The sequence below is a fragment of the Eulemur rufifrons genome, chromosome 2 (assembly GCF_041146395.1).
Source record: "Eulemur rufifrons isolate Redbay chromosome 2, OSU_ERuf_1, whole genome shotgun sequence".
In the NCBI taxonomy this organism is placed as follows: domain Eukaryota; kingdom Metazoa; phylum Chordata; class Mammalia; order Primates; family Lemuridae; genus Eulemur; species Eulemur rufifrons.
In genome coordinates this window covers 95,258,440-95,273,421 of record NC_090984.1, presented here as the reverse complement: position 1 = coordinate 95,273,421, position 14,982 = coordinate 95,258,440, and the positions used below count along the sequence as shown (strand labels likewise).

The following is a 14,982-nucleotide window of genomic DNA, read 5'->3' as shown; positions in this document are numbered from 1 at the left end:
CAAATGTCCTACATTGTTTGCCTTCCATGAGGTTCTTGACCGCCCTTGAGAACAGATGTACCCGCTACAGGGTAAAGGTGAGAGTGTAATTTGAAGCTAAATGAGGATGGAAAGGGATTCTAAAATTATATCCCCTCTCAGATTAACAAGTGTGTACACATTCAGTTATGGTGCAAGAAACCCTAAGTCCTAACCCCATGTGTGGACTGTTCACAGACGCACGTGGCTGTATTAATCAGACCTGAGCAAACAGGACAGCACAGAGGAGGTGGCAGTTTCCAGGAGAGGAGCCCTGCTGACCAGGGCAGGATGAGTGTCTGGTGCTGAGCCCAGAGCCCAGGGCCTTGCAGTGTTTGCCTTGGGTCTGCTGGGGGCAGTTTAAGCTAATGAAGCCCTCCTCTTTTATTCCCAGGGACACATGGAATCTGCCAGCCCACCAGCCAAGGATCAGCTAAGCCCTGGGGCTGGTGCTTGCCTGCACTGCTGAGAATGGCACCGAGGCCCAGCCAACAGAGGTGAACCCGGGACACTCCTGGGCAGTGATCCTGATGTCTGTTCTGAGCTGCGCACTCAAGGGTGTGATAAGTGAGTACGTTATGGACAACCCAGGGGATCGCTGGCTCCAGCTGCCTGCCTGGCGCCTCATCAGCGCAGGTCTGGAGGTTCTAGTTCTGAGCCTGCTTCCTGTCCAAGGGCCCATCACAGGGCTACAGTTCCGGAGTGGGAGGGGAGTGTCAAATATCAGGCTGTGTCACGTACTGGAGCCATCTTATGCCACATGCCACCCCAAACTGGGCCAGACCCAGCTCAGCTGACACGATTGAAGCCAGATACCCACACCTGGGAGATAGCGTCTACTTTGGCTGTCAGGCTTTACATCCATGCAGGGGGGACTGTATCTCACCTGGGACTGGACTCGGCCCAGAAGCCATGAGCAATTCATGTGGTGCTGTCCCCTGGGTAGAGCATCCAGGGCCCTGGGAGGTGAGGGAGTTTGTGAAGCCTTAGCTGCCATAAAAGTGATCATCGGGGTCAGGAGGAACTGAGTCCTCCTGCTTCTGCCATGTGTCAGCATCTCCTCTCAGCAAGAGTAGCTCCAGGTAGGGCGAGAAGGCCCCTAGCCACACAGCCTTGCCTGTCCTCACTTGGCCTTTCTTCCCACCTCAGCCTTAATGCTGCTTTAAAAAATGACAATTGGCTGCTTCCCAAGCTCCAGAGTCCTGTCTGGCCTGAGGCTGTTGTGTCTATATAGGGCAGACTGTCCAAAGGTTGGATCTGGGATCAGCAGGAAGGGAGCTCCCTGGAAGGCAGGTAAGCAGGCAGGGCTGGCACTTTTGCAGTCTTAACTGGATTCCATGCAGGAGTTTGCAGGGAGTGGAAAAAAGGTAACCAGGTAGATATTTAGGTAGATCTTGACTCTTGCAGTTGAGTTTACAACTCAGGGCTAGAATCTGTTTTCCCACTTAGCCTGGTGGGGTGGTATGTAGCTGGGGTGGTTTGTAGCTGGGGTGGTATGAGCAAGCCTAGGCTATGTAGGAGGGGGACTGGAGGTTGTGGAGGGCTCCCACTATGGGAATGTGATTGAGATGGGAGGCCCCACATGACACGTCTTCCCAGAGCAGTCTACACCATCAGCCTTAAGACTGTTGTACCCTTTGGTCTAGTGATTCTGTTGGTTTTCTTTTTTTTTTTTTTTTATCTTACTTGGAGATATTAGTGATTATTAGGAAATAGTCCTAGAGAAGAAAAGGACTGAATTCTTTTGTCACAGGCATAGGAGATCTATCTTTCTTTCTTTCTTTTTTTTTTTTTTTTTGAGACAGAGTCTTGCTCTGTCACCCTGGCTAGAGTATGGTGGCGTGATCATAGCTCACTGCAACCTCAAGCTCCTGGGCTCAAGCAATCCTCTTGCCTCAGCCTCTCAAGTAGCTGGGACTACTGGTGTGCACCACCATGCCCAGCTAATTTTTCTTTTTTTTTGTGACTGAGTTTCACTTTCTTGCCCTCAGTAGGGTGCCGTGGCGTCAGCGTAGCTCACAGCAACCTCAAATTCCTGGGCTCAAAAAATCCTCTTGGCTCAGCCTCCCAAGTAGCTGGGACAACAGGTGTGTGCCACGACACCCGGCTAATTTTTCTATGTTTAGTAGAGACAGGGTCTCACTCTTGTTCAGGCTGGTCTCAAACTCCTGACCTCAAGCCTCAAGCAGTCCTCTCAGAGTGCTAGGATTATAGGTATGAGCCACTGCGCCTCGGCCAGATGTTTCTTGTGGTGTCATCTGTAATAGCGGATATGGGAAACAGTTGTTCCCTTTGTTGAATGAACATCTAGGTTGAGTAAATTATAGTTTTTCACTTGGTGGAATATTATACAGCTACTATAATAATGTGCACAAAGGCTATATAGCAACTTGGAAAAACAGTTATGATACAAGGAATCAAAATGTCAGGTCGCAGGGTAAGTAGGTTAAGGTAACCTATAAAATACACACATGGGCCAGGCGCAGTGGCTCACGCCTGTAATCCTAGCACTGTCGGAGGCCAAGGCGGGTGGATCGCTCGAGGTCAGGAGTTCGAGACCAGCCTGAGCAAGAGTGAGACCCCCGTCTCTACTAACAATAGAAAGAAATTATATGGACAGCTAAAAATATAAACAGAAAAAATTAGCTGGGCATGGTGGCGCATGCCTGTAGTCCCAGCTACTCAGGAGGCTGAGGCAGGAGGATCGCTTGAACCCAGGAGTTTGAGGTTGCTGTGAGCTAGGCTGACGCCACAGCACTGTAGCCTGGGCAACAGAGTGAGACTCTGTCTCAACAACAACAACAACAACAAAAAAAAAAAATACACCCATGGGAAAAGATTGTAAAGGGGAAATGATGGTGGCTGCTTGTTGGGTAGATTTATAAATGTTTTTTCTTCTAGGATGCATGGATTGGCTTCTTTTACTTATGTATTTTTTTGTACTCAGAGACATGGGTCAGGATTGGCTTCTTTTAAAACGAAGTTTAAGCTGGATGACTTTACAACATACCATTAATAGTGACTTTCACTAAGACGTGAGATTATGGGAGACTGTTGCTTTCTACTTCATTCCTTTCTGTAACATGTAAATTTTAGCTGTGAGCACATGCTACTTTTGTAATCAGAAAAAACAAAGATATTTTAAAATGCTAGAATTAAAAATTTTAGAAGGCTGTATTTCCCAAGAAAGAGGAGAGGACAGAGGCTGATCCAGCTAGCTGTTTATACCTGCCCTCATCAGTGTTTAAGGGCCTGGGGCCTGTCCAGGTGTATCCATCCAGCCAGCCATCTATTCCCCAGGCATTATTGCTATTGCCAGGCACATTCTAGGCACTGGTTACCCAGCAGTGAACAAGACAACGCCCCTGCCCTCATGAAGCTTTCATTGTAGTTGAGGAGAGACAGACCATAAATAAGTAGCAAAATATCAGAAAGTGAAAGTTCTATGAAGAAAATAAGATGGAATGATGTGAGTGACAGAGGCTATTATGGATTGGGGAACCAGAGAAGGTCTGAGGGGTGACAGCTGAGCTGAGATCTGAATGATGACAGGGAGGGGGCCATGCGAAGGCCTGGGAAGAACATTCCAGGCAACATGCCAGATGCCTATGCTTCCTGAGCCCTGTGGACCTCTGTGTCAAGACTGACTCTGTTCCCCAAGCCCACTCACCCTGTTGTGCCTCCTGCTGGGACTGCTTAGTATGTGAGGCCCCTAAAATCCTGTGTGTGGAACAGTTGCTCCTGGTACCATGGCTGCTGCTGCCCTGGGTAGGTGGCTCGTGGGCTGCCTGCACGCTAGCCAGCACTCTTGGCTGGCGTTTCTGTGGCAGAGGTTGCCGTCTGAGATTCCCAGGAGCACTGAAGTGGGCTGGCAGCCAAGGAGGCTTTGGGTCATGTGCATCCTGGTGAGAGGTCTTGGAATGGCATGTGTCTTGAGACCCTGAAGGTTGGCAGTTGCCATGGTCCTGGGAGAGTCAGCTTTGACCCTATAGGACTTTGTGTGGATCCTGCCAGAACTTGGCCTGAGGAATAGGCTGGGAGTCTTTGGTAGCTCTAACACCCAGTTGTGAGTTTTGATGATCCACCTGGAAGCTCATGTCCTTTTCATTGCTTTCTGTTGTCTCTCCACTTACCATCCCAGCCTTCCAGAAGCAGAAACTCAGAAAAAGGTGGTGCCTTCTGTGCAGCCTGCGGTCAGCCTCAGAGGCAGTGCAGTGTGCTGATTAGGAGTGGAGACTTGAGCCAGACTTGTGGGGTTTGAACTCTAACCTTGCCTTTTATAGCTGTAAGAATGTAGGCTCCTTCTGTCTCACTTTCCCCGTCTCTAAAATGGGCTTGAGGATTAACATGGAAAGTACCGAGAAGAGCGCCTGGTTATTATCATTGTGAGTTGAGAGGTGGGGGAGGATCCCATTAAGGCCTGCAGCATCACTGATCCCAGGGAACTTTCCTGGGGGCTGCCCACAGCAAGAGTGTGGAGCCCTGTGGTATCTGAGCCATCCACTGGCCACAGGTGTTTTCCTCCACTTGCTTCCCTTCTGGCCCTGAAGCAAGCCCTCTTTTCCTGCCCCCTGTAACTGATGTGATGTAACTGATGGCCGCAGGGGAAGCTCAGGGTGGTTTCAGACCTTGCCTCTTAGCCCAGATGGAAGAGCAACTTCCTCTTCCTCAGGTGGACTGCACTCACCTCCAGCACAGAGCCTCCCAGGGGACTGGTCCCACTGCCTTGTCCTCAGGGGCTTCCTAGAAGGGATGAGGGTCTCCTGAGGGCATGAAACTGCGGGGATTTAGGTGCCTGGGGTGGGAGAAGTGAAGCTTGCGAAGTTAATGGGGTGAAAGAGGAAGGCCTGCCCATCCTGGCTTCATGGGAAGGGAATCCCAATGTTCTAGCAAGATACTTCTCTGGACAGAAATTCCCAGAGTCGTTGTGTTATGGCACCTTAGCTTCCTGGAAAAACATGGGAGTTTTTGACAAAACCAAGGGCATCTAGTTTTGCCTCCAGCCTGTCTTAGACCTATATGGCAGTCTCTTTACTCCTCTCAACTGCTCACTCTGCCCTCTGTCCCCTGGGGAATAGGTCAGCAGGCCCAGAGAGCAGCAGGTGAGATACTCTGAAGGCCAGCTCCCTTCCCCGTCACCTGTTCCCTTGGAGGGGTACTTCCCTGCCCTGACAAGTCACCTTGAGCCCTGGCCCTGTGCTGGGACTGTGTGGCCCCAGGCCCTTTCATCAAGTATGAGGGCTCTTGTATGTGAGTGTTGTTTCCCCAAATCCCACTTAGGAAATCATCCACTAATCTCGAAACTCTTTCCACAACTTTCACTCTTGCTTACACCCTCCTCCTCTTTACTCCACTCTAAAGTTTCGTCCCCGGGCTGTCTTGTGTCATATTACTCAGAATGGTTGTATTTATCAAGGGAGAAAGAGGGTGATGTCCCGCAGAGCTGCTGGTTCTTCCTACTGCAGGCCTTCCCAGGGGCTGTCGTCCCACAGCTGAGCCAGAAGGTACGGAAGGGGCCCGGGGCCACCGCAGGTCAGGTGGGGGAGGCCAGGGGAGGGAAGGGGGGCCTGTTGTGCCCAGCAGAGGGTTGGTGAGCCTGTCCTAGCTCAAAGTTTAAGCATGGCTCCTGTGATTATTTGAAATGGGTTTGGGGAGTGGCGTTCTGAACATGTACCCACGCCAAGTTCCTGCCTCTAATCCTAGTGGTTCCCACCACACTATGAGCTGCCATCCCAGCCCTCTTTCACCCGAGGTTCTTCTCTCCCTTGACAGTGACCTCTTTCATCTGCTGCTGTAGGGTTTTGGGGTCCAGCTGTTCCAAGTTACCTGCTAGGGTAGACCGGGGCATCTGATTAGTTACCGGCTGGGAAACCATTCTTGACTGTCCCGGGAAGAAGAGATCAGAGGCAAGAAGAGCAGGTTTAAAGTTAGCGTCAAGGTGGGGGCTGGCCCATGTAATGAGATCCACGCAGTCATGTCAGATACAAAAGTGTACCTCTGAGTGGGGAGCCCTTTCCCCCAGTCCAGGTCCTGGGAGCCAGGAGAGCCAGGGGTATGCGTGCAGGCCAGATGGGCAGACCTAAGTTCAGAGGGGGCTGAGTCAGCTGGGAAGCTGGGTGGTCTCCAGATCCCTGTGCCCATGCTGCCCTGCCTCAGGGCCACAGCCCCTGCTTGGTGTGTGTCCCATGAGCCTGAGTCTGTTCTCAGCTTACCTAGGATGGGGGGCAGTATAGCTCACAGCAACCTCAAACTCCTCTTGCCTCAAACTCCCGAGTAGCTGGGACTACAGGCACACACTACTACACCCAGCTAATTTTTTCTATTTTCAGTTGCCCAGCTAATTTTTTCTGTTTTTAGTAGAGACGGGTTCTCGCTCTTGCTGAGGCTGGTCTTGAACTCCAGACCTCAAGCAATCTTGCTGCCTCGGCCTTCCAGAGTGCTAGGATTACAGGCCTGCCTTGCCCGGCCTCATTCCACCCTCTTTTCAAGCCTGACCTTCAGTGCTGGTTCTGAGCCCCTTTCCCTTTAAATAATCCCTGTGTAGCCACAGGGAAGCTGGCAGCTCACAGTTACTCTCCTAGGTTGTATGTGGGAGTTTTGTTCTCTTGGGGCCATATGTGGGATCATTGTCCTCCTAGGCTTTCTTGGCTCCCTAGCTTGGTTCTCAGGGTAGAGGTGAAGACCTAACCTGCCAGACAGGCAAGGCTGCCTGGAGGCTGGCAAGGGCTGGGGCAGAGTGACCCTTCCTCAGGTAGGAGGTGGTGCTCAAAGCAGGAGGGACTGTCCAGAAGCCTGGCTCTGTGCCAGAAATGACAGTTACCCTTTCTGGAGCATTTGGTGTATTCCAAGTCATGTGCATATATTAGCTCAATTAGCTCATTCATCCTCACAATAACCTTCTGTGATAGTTACTTTTATTATCCTCACTTTACCTATAAGGAGAGAGAGGTGCAGAGCAGTCAGGTACCAAGCCTTAGGAACCACAGGTGAGGAGCGTCAGCCAGGATTGCAACCCAGGCAGGCAGGATCTGGAGCTCCTGAGCTCAACCAACTCAACGTGTTAAAACTGTGAGTCATGGTTTATTGTTGGGGATGGCTCAGGAGGGAAGAACCTGCATTAACTCTACATGAATTCAGGTTTCCTTAGGTTCATTGGTTTGGCAAATTTACTGAACATCTTCTATATACAAGGTACCAAGAGAATTAATACCTATTCATTCAACAAGCTTTTTTTTTTTTTTTCAATTGCACAGATACCAGGACTTTTTTTTTTTTTTTTTAAATAGTGACAGGGTCTTACATGTTGCCCAGGCTGGAGTGCAGTGGCACAACCATAGCTCACCGTAACCTCCAAGTCCTGGGCTCAACAGGCATTTTTAAGATAAAGTTTTATTTTTATAAAAGTTATACATGCTTGTTAGGAAACAATTTTAGAGTATACATTAAAAAAATCATATATCACCATCCAGAGATGATTGTTGCTAAGTTTTTTTGTATGTTTACGTGTATGTATGCCTTTGCAAAATCAAAGTTATGTTAAATATTCAGTTTTGACTCTTTTTTCTCAACATTGTATTAAGCAAACATTCTTTTTTTTTTTTTTTTAGACAGAGTCTCGCTTTGTTGCCCAGGCTAGAGTGCCGTGGCATCAGCCTAGCTCACAGCAACTTCAAACTCCTGGGCTTAAGCGATCCTCCTGCCTCAGCCTCCTGAGTAGCTGGGACTACAGGTATGCGCCACCATGCCCGGCTAATTTTTTCTATATATATTTTTAGGTGGCCGGATCATTTCTTTCTATTTTTAGTAGAGATGGGGGTCTTGCTCTTGCTCAGGCTGGTCTCGAACTCCTGACCTCGAGCGATCCACCCGCCTCGGCCTCGCAGAGTGCTAGGATTACAGGCGTGAGCCACCGCGCCTGGCTAAGCAAACATTCTTACTCGTTGGCAACTAGTGCTGGCCTTCAGACAATCATGGCAGAGCAGAGTGCTAACTGGGACCACACAGAAGCAAGGGCATGGAGGTGGGCAGACAAGGTGGTAGACAGCTCTGGAGGTGGGGTGTTTAGGAAAGTCCTCACAGAGGAGGAGCTGGGTCTTGAAAGAGGAATATGGCCTCATGGGCGTGGGAGGGAACAAATTTCACAGGTGGGAAGGGCGTCCCAGGTAGCACAAACTGCAATGTAGAGATCTGAAGGACAGGATCTGAGGCAGAGAGGGCTTTGTGAAGGGCTTTGCCAGCCCTCCCTAGGGGTTTGAGCTTTACTCTGTAGATGCTGATGATCCACTAATGGGCTGTAAGTGGAGAGAAACATCACATTTGCGATTTAGAAAGATTGCTCTTTCCACACAGACTCTTTTATATCAGTGAACTGGGAGGAAACAAGGCAAAGCCTGGAGACTGTTGTTGAGAAGTCGTCCAGGTGAGACATGATGAGGGCTTGCACCAGAGCAGCAGCAATGAGAAGAGAGGAATGGAGAGGAGGAGATGGATTCAAAGATATTTAAGAGGTAGAAAGGACAAGACTTAGCAGCCGACTTGGTGGCTTTGCCAAGTGACTTGCCTTGGCATGTGGGATGTTTGTGGGCATGCCTTAACCAGAGCCCTGAGCCAGGCTTGTGTAGCGGGGCAGGCTCACTTCTGCCTCTGACCTGGCATGACAAGAAAATGCTTGGCAAATCTACTGAGCCCAGGAGGAGGACGAGAGACAGGCGAGCAGAGCCACCCGAGCTGCACTGCCCCAGCCAGGAGCCCCAGATGACTCATAGTCTCATGGTCAGGGCCACCCAAGGTGCACCAACCCATAGACACGTGAACTGCAATAATAGTACATGACAGGTGATTTAGGCCACAGAGTTTGGGGATGATTTGTTATGTGGCAATTGCCAACTGCCTAAGAAACGTCTTCATTCTTGTGTGGACTGCTTACTATGTGTGTGGAAGGCTTACTATGCCTGGCATTGGGGATACGGTGCCGGACCAGACAGACGAGGCCCTTACTCTCAGGAACTCACTTCAGAGTGGGGATGTGGCAGAGAGAGCTAAGTGACTCCAGAGCCTCTGGCTGCTGCTGCCGCCTTTTTTTTTTTTTTTTTTTTTTTGAGTTTTACAGAGACAGAGTCTTGCTCTGTTGCCCATGCTGGAGTGCTGTGGTGTGTTCATAGCTCACTGCAGCCTCCCTGGGCTCAAGCTTTCCTCCCACCTTGGCCTCCCAAATAGCTACAACTACAGGCACGTGCCACTGTGCCCAGCCTATCTCTGGCTTCTAACTGGGTGTACGGTGGTGCCATTACTCAGGATGAGGTCTTAGGAGGGAAATAGGTTTTGGGGAAAAGACAGTGAGTTTGATTTAGGAAAGGAGTTTGGGGTGCCTGTGGAACACTTAGGTGGAGGTGTCTAGGAAGGAGCAAGATATTTAATATATAGCTGCAGAACACAGGAAAGAGGTTTGGCTGGGGACTGAGTGCTCTATGCAATTCAATAGGAAATCTGTACCAAAGAGGAAGAGGCACAGAGTAAGTGCTATGAAAATTCAGAGGAGAAGAGAGGACTTGTGGCTGGGGGAATGAAAGAGATTTTGTTCTGAAGGTAACCTGGAAGCTGGGTTTGTACCTGTGGAAGTGAGAGGACAAAGGCACACCAAACAGAATGAATAGGATCTGAAAAGGCATGGGGGTAAGACAGGGAGAGCAGGCTAAGGCTGGAAAAGTAGATTGGGGCAAGCTCATGAAGAGCCTTGTATGCCAGGCCAAGGATGCTGCAGCGTTTTCTTAGGAAATGGGGAGCTGGTGGATGTTTTTGAGCAGGGGAGTGACCTTAGGCACACATGTCCAGAGATGGGCAGTAGTATGCAGTGGGATGAGTTTTAAAGTAGAAAACAAGAGATACTGGTCCTAGTCTCAGCTCTTCCATTTACTGGCCCTGGAATATGAGGCAAATAATGTCCCCTCTCTGAGCCCCAATTGTCTCATCTAAAAAAAAAAAAAATAGGAGTAAAACTATCTGACCTGCATATGAATTGTAAATATAAGAACCAATAACAAAATGTGAATGGAAGTGCTTGGAAGACACCAGGCAATGCGTAATGGTGGGGAGGTACAGTAACCAGGCCTGCTTTAGCTGAAAGATGAGGCTGGGGTTCCCAGACAGGCAGGCATCCTGCAGATGTCATCTCCTTAACCTCTGTCTCTTCTCCCACCTTGAAGAGGGCATTGGCAGAGATGTCAAGCTGGGTGTCCACTGGCAGTGGCAGAGCTGGGATTCTTGTTTTCAAGCCCTGCCTTCCCATTCTTGATGCGGCCCTCGGCTCTCCCACGCTACCCTGCACATAAATAGGGTGTGTCATTTAGAGAGGGCCTGCTCAGGAGAGGCCCGTGCCAAAGTTGCAAAGCACAGGACTACACAACAGTCTCTGCCCTCAGGAGTTCATGGGCTCGTTGGATCACGAGGGTATGTACCTCAAAAAGTTAACAGGGTGCCATTTGATAATGGGCCAGACGAGTTGTCCATACAGTTGCTGGTGGCGGGTAAGGAGGACGTAGAGAGGCCTGTGGGCCGGGCCAGTCTTCGGGGAAGCAGGATGGGAGCCAGGCCGTGAAGACTGGCCGAGTTTGGGGCAGGGCAGGACATAAAGAGAGGGAAGGACTTTTTCTTCTGCCAGTTCATTGTTTTCCCCTCAACACTGAAACTAAACACCAAAACCCCACTTAATGTGACAAAGACAAATGTGACCACAATGAGATACCACTTCATACCCATTAGGGTGGCCATTATGAAACAAACAAACAGAAAATCACAAGTGTTGGCAAGGATGTGGGGAAATTGGAACCCTTTGTACACTGCTGATGGGAATGTAAAATGGTGCCACTGCTGCGGAAAACAGCACGGTGGCTCCTCAAAAAGTTAACCATGGAATTACTGTATGATCCAGCATATCCATTTCTGGGTTTGTACCCAAAAGAATTGAAAGCATTTGTACACCTGTGTTCACAGTAGCCAAAAGGTGGAAGCAACCCAGGTGTCCATCAGCAGATGAGTGGATAAACAAATGTGATCTATACATGTAATGGAATATGATTTGGCCTTAAGAAGGAAGGAAATTCTGACATGCGACAACATGGATGAACCTTAAAGGCATTATGCTAAATGAAGTAAGCCAGTCACAAAAGGACAGTATTTGTATGATTCTACTTGTGTGAGGCAGCTAGAGTAGTCAAATTCCTAGAGACAGAAAGTGGAATGGTGGTTGCCAGTGGGTAAGGGGAGGGGGAATGGGGAGTTGGTGTTTAATGGGTGCAGAGTTTTAGTTTGGGATGATGGTAAAGTTCTAGAAATGGACGGTGGTGATGGTTGCACAAGTATATTGTGAATATACTTAATGCCACGGGATTGGTACACTGAAAATGGTTAAAATGCATGCACACATGAATACAAATGTGATAGGCTATGTAGAAAGATCTCAGAAATGTGACTGACCTGGAATTGTTTGAGAGGAAATGAGGGAAGAGATGGGGTCCCCGGAGGATGGGCCTGGTGAGAAATCTGCTGGCAGCCTAGACGTGGGGGTGACTGCTGGCCCAAGCCAGCCAACGCTGCAGTTGACCACAGATAATCCAAAGAAGTTATAGGGAGTGTAGTAGACACCTCCCTAGGGGACGGAGAAAGTAGAGGCAGGTTTGAAACCCCTTCAGCCTGGTCACACCAGAGGCTGTGGGCAGCAGTGGGGGCTCTCCCCTCACCTGTCTCTCTGTGTCCCCAGCAGCCAGCCCCAGTCTGCACCATGGCTTCCGCCGAGCCCCTGACGGCGCTGTCCCGCTGGTACCTGTACGCCATCCATGGCTACTTCTGCGAGGTGATGTTCACGGCGGCCTGGGAGTTCGTGGTGAACTTGAACTGGAAGTTCCCGGGGGTCACGAGCGTGTGGGCCCTCTTCATCTACGGCACCTCCATCCTCATTGTGGAGCGCATGTACCTGCGCCTGCGGGGCCGCTGCCCGCTGCTGCTGCGCTGCCTCATCTACACTCTCTGGACCTACCTGTGGGAGTTCACCACTGGCTTCATCCTGCGCCAATTCAACGCCTGCCCCTGGGACTACTCCCAGTTCGACTTTGACTTCATGGGCCTCATCACCCTGGAGTACGCTGTGCCCTGGTTCTGCGGGGCCCTCATCATGGAGCAGTTCATCATCCGCAACACCCTCCGCCTCCGTTTCGACAAGGACGCAGAGCCCGGGGAGCCCAGCGGCCCCCTGGCCCTGGCCAATGGCCATGTCAAGACTGACTGAGTAGGGGAGGCTGGTGGGGGGCCTGGGGGTCTCTCATGGAACCCATGGACAAAGAGACCAAGCTGGTAGGGTTGCCCCTCCTGTACAGCACAAGCCTGGCCCTGGCCCTGCCTCAGCCCCGTGGGGCACCCACAGCCCCACACCCTCCAGGGTGGGCTGGTGTTGGGGGTTGTGGCCAAGTGTTGGGGGGTGGGGTGTCAAGGCAGCAGAAGGACATTGGGAAGGGTCCACGGATCTCAGCCCCGCTCAGAGGCTGGCGGCAGGAGGCCTGTGGCTGATCGGATTACATGGTTGACTGTGGAAGCAGCAGGCCCTGTCCTGGCTAAGGGATGTTGAGAATGGGGCCACAGGTGGGAGGCCAGGCCTGACCTTCCTCCCTCTCACTGGGATTTAGTTGGGCTTTGGCTGGTTCCATTAGGCAATATTCAGGTGCTTGCTTGCAACCAATACCTCCCCGGGGCCTGCTGAGCTGCAGCCTGAGCGAGACTGGGCAGCAGGGAGGCTGCTTGGCAGCAGGGCTGGTCTGCAAGGGCTGGGAGACCGTCCCGTGGCTCCTCCCCACGCTGCTCCCTTGGCCTTCTGGGGGCCCCTGTGGTGCTGGATTCCCACCAACCTGGGGCTTTGGGAGGTTTCAATCCCCGTGTGTTCGGTGGCGTTTCCCCTTTTCTCTTGTTTTCAAGGCCTTTACCACTAGCGGCCCTTTGTCCATGGTGGCCACCACCCCCACCCCATCCCTGAGTCCCTGGCCGACACCGCAGCTGCCAGGCAGGCCCTACTGTCCCGCAGCCTTTCCTCCACCGCTCCTGCTGGCCTGATGCCGGGGGAGTTCCTGCGGTATGCCTCCCCACCTCCTCTGGTCTGGGGGCTGCAGTAGTGTCCCCTCCCCACAGTGGCCCTGCTGAAAATGAATGAGACCCTCCCGTCAAGCTGAGAGGGACCCTGTGGATCCACAGTGGGGGGCCTAGAGGCAAGTCAGCTAAGTGGAGGAGGACAGAATTCTAGGCCACCTATGCCCTGACTGGTTTATTTTCAAGCTGATTGAGCAGTCTAGTTTCCAGGGGATGGAGGAGCCGGCATATGGTGTTGAGATCCATGGAGAGCGAGTGAGGAAGAAAGAGGACCCTGCAGCCTTGGAAGGCTCTTGGAGCATCCTTTGTGGGAAGGGGTCAGTTCTGGTTCTGCCATAGCCCCAGCCCTGTAGCAGAACCTTCTCAGGGCTGCCCTCTTCCCGACTCCTCCCAGCGAGGCTGGCCCTTTAAGCTTGCTCCATAAGCAGTATTAACCCTGCCACACTCATGGGCTTTGTCATCTTGGTTGCCCTTCTTGCCCCCATGACAGGTCCGTTGCTGGCAGTGGACAGGCGAATCCTCACTCTAGCCCACTTCTGGCTCTGCCCCCAACTCTCCGAGGGGAGGCATCCATCAGAAAGTGGCCCATCCCATGGTACATGGTCTCTTCTTGACCACACTAGGATTCTTCGATAGAAATTAGCTTTTCCCTTTTTATAAGTCATTAAAAAGTGACAATACCACCTGTGGAGAGAATCTTTTCCTTGCTGGCTGTTCCACCAAGGCCATGCAGACAGCACCACGCAGGGCACAGGGCACAGGCCGGGGCGGGGTGGGCAGCAGTGGCATCCTAGGTTAGGAGAAAGGCTTGGAGACTCTGCCTTTGGCAGGATTTTTCTGCAGTTGGCCCTGTCCAGGGGAGAATGGAGGGCATTTCCCCCCTTTTCCCTGGGCAGGCCCCTCAAATCCATGGGTAAACTACATTCTTCAGGGACCAGCCCTGCCTTGGGTTTCGTTGTGGCCCCAGTTCCCAGGTGTTGGGGGGCTACAGGCAATCAGGCTCCCAGTGGGGGTGGTTTGCTCCCCATCTACGGGTGGAGAGGATTCCAGAGGGAGAATATTGTCTGTCTTCCCTATTCCCTCTGGGCCATTGTCTCCTTGGTCCCTTCCCCCAGTTTCATATTGTCTAGGTGTTCTGGACCCCAAGGCCACACTGTCCACCTTCACACAGCCCTTCCACAACTGAATCCAGTGGCCAGCTTGATGTCTCCCAGCATAAGGCCTCCATAATTCTCAGCCAGAGCAAGCCCCCTCTGGTGGCCCGCCGGATTTTGCCGCTCCAGACATTGCCTTGCGGGCATTCCCTGGTACCATTTTCTCTCTGGGCCCTGTAAGCTCCCAAGTGCACGAGGTCCGGGGATGGGCCTGTGCGCCTGGCAACATGCAGCATCGTTTCTGCTACATCTAGTGCCCCATTGCCCCTCACAGGGCACTGAGCCCCCAATAACAGGTGGCAACAGCCTGTGGCCTGACCACAGGATCTGCAGGTTCAGATCTCAGCAGGGGTATCTCAGACTTCAACTTTTGCTTTTTTGGGTATCTTCAGGGCCCCAGTCCCTTAGTGCCCAGGGACTCAAAAGTTTGGAGTAATCCCAGCCCTGCTAAGCAGTAGGGGTGCTGGTGGAGAGGGTCTGCTGGCTGTCCATGAGCCTGGTATCCTGGGCCTCTCTCTGCTGGACATGACAGCATCTCTGCATTACAGGTTGCAAAGTGCTGCCCTGCATGGTTGAACCACTTCCAATGTCTGCTAGGCATCCCATCCCCTGTGCCCTGTCCCCTCTGATGCCAGTGAGTCACAATGGCCTATGCTTATTCATAGCAATAATACCTAGGGTG

General features: G+C 51.6%; 1 protein-coding gene across 9 annotated transcripts in view; it reads left to right on the top strand.

Moving 5' to 3' along the window:
• Nucleotides 1–14,565, top strand: part of TMEM229B (transmembrane protein 229B) — a 206,365-nt gene extending 191,800 nt beyond the window's left edge. Inside the window, exons 1-2 of one of the 9 annotated variants that reach the window (XM_069487937.1) lie at nt 522–585; nt 11,774–14,565. In XM_069487937.1, the coding sequence (XP_069344038.1) occupies nt 11,795–12,298 (504 nt within the window). In that variant the 5' untranslated portion in view covers nt 522–585; nt 11,774–11,794 and the 3' untranslated portion in view covers nt 12,299–14,565. The other 8 variants (XM_069487985.1, XM_069487965.1, XM_069487974.1 and 5 more) reach the window with 8 other exon arrangements.
• Nucleotides 14,566–14,982: the final 417 nt, after the last annotated feature.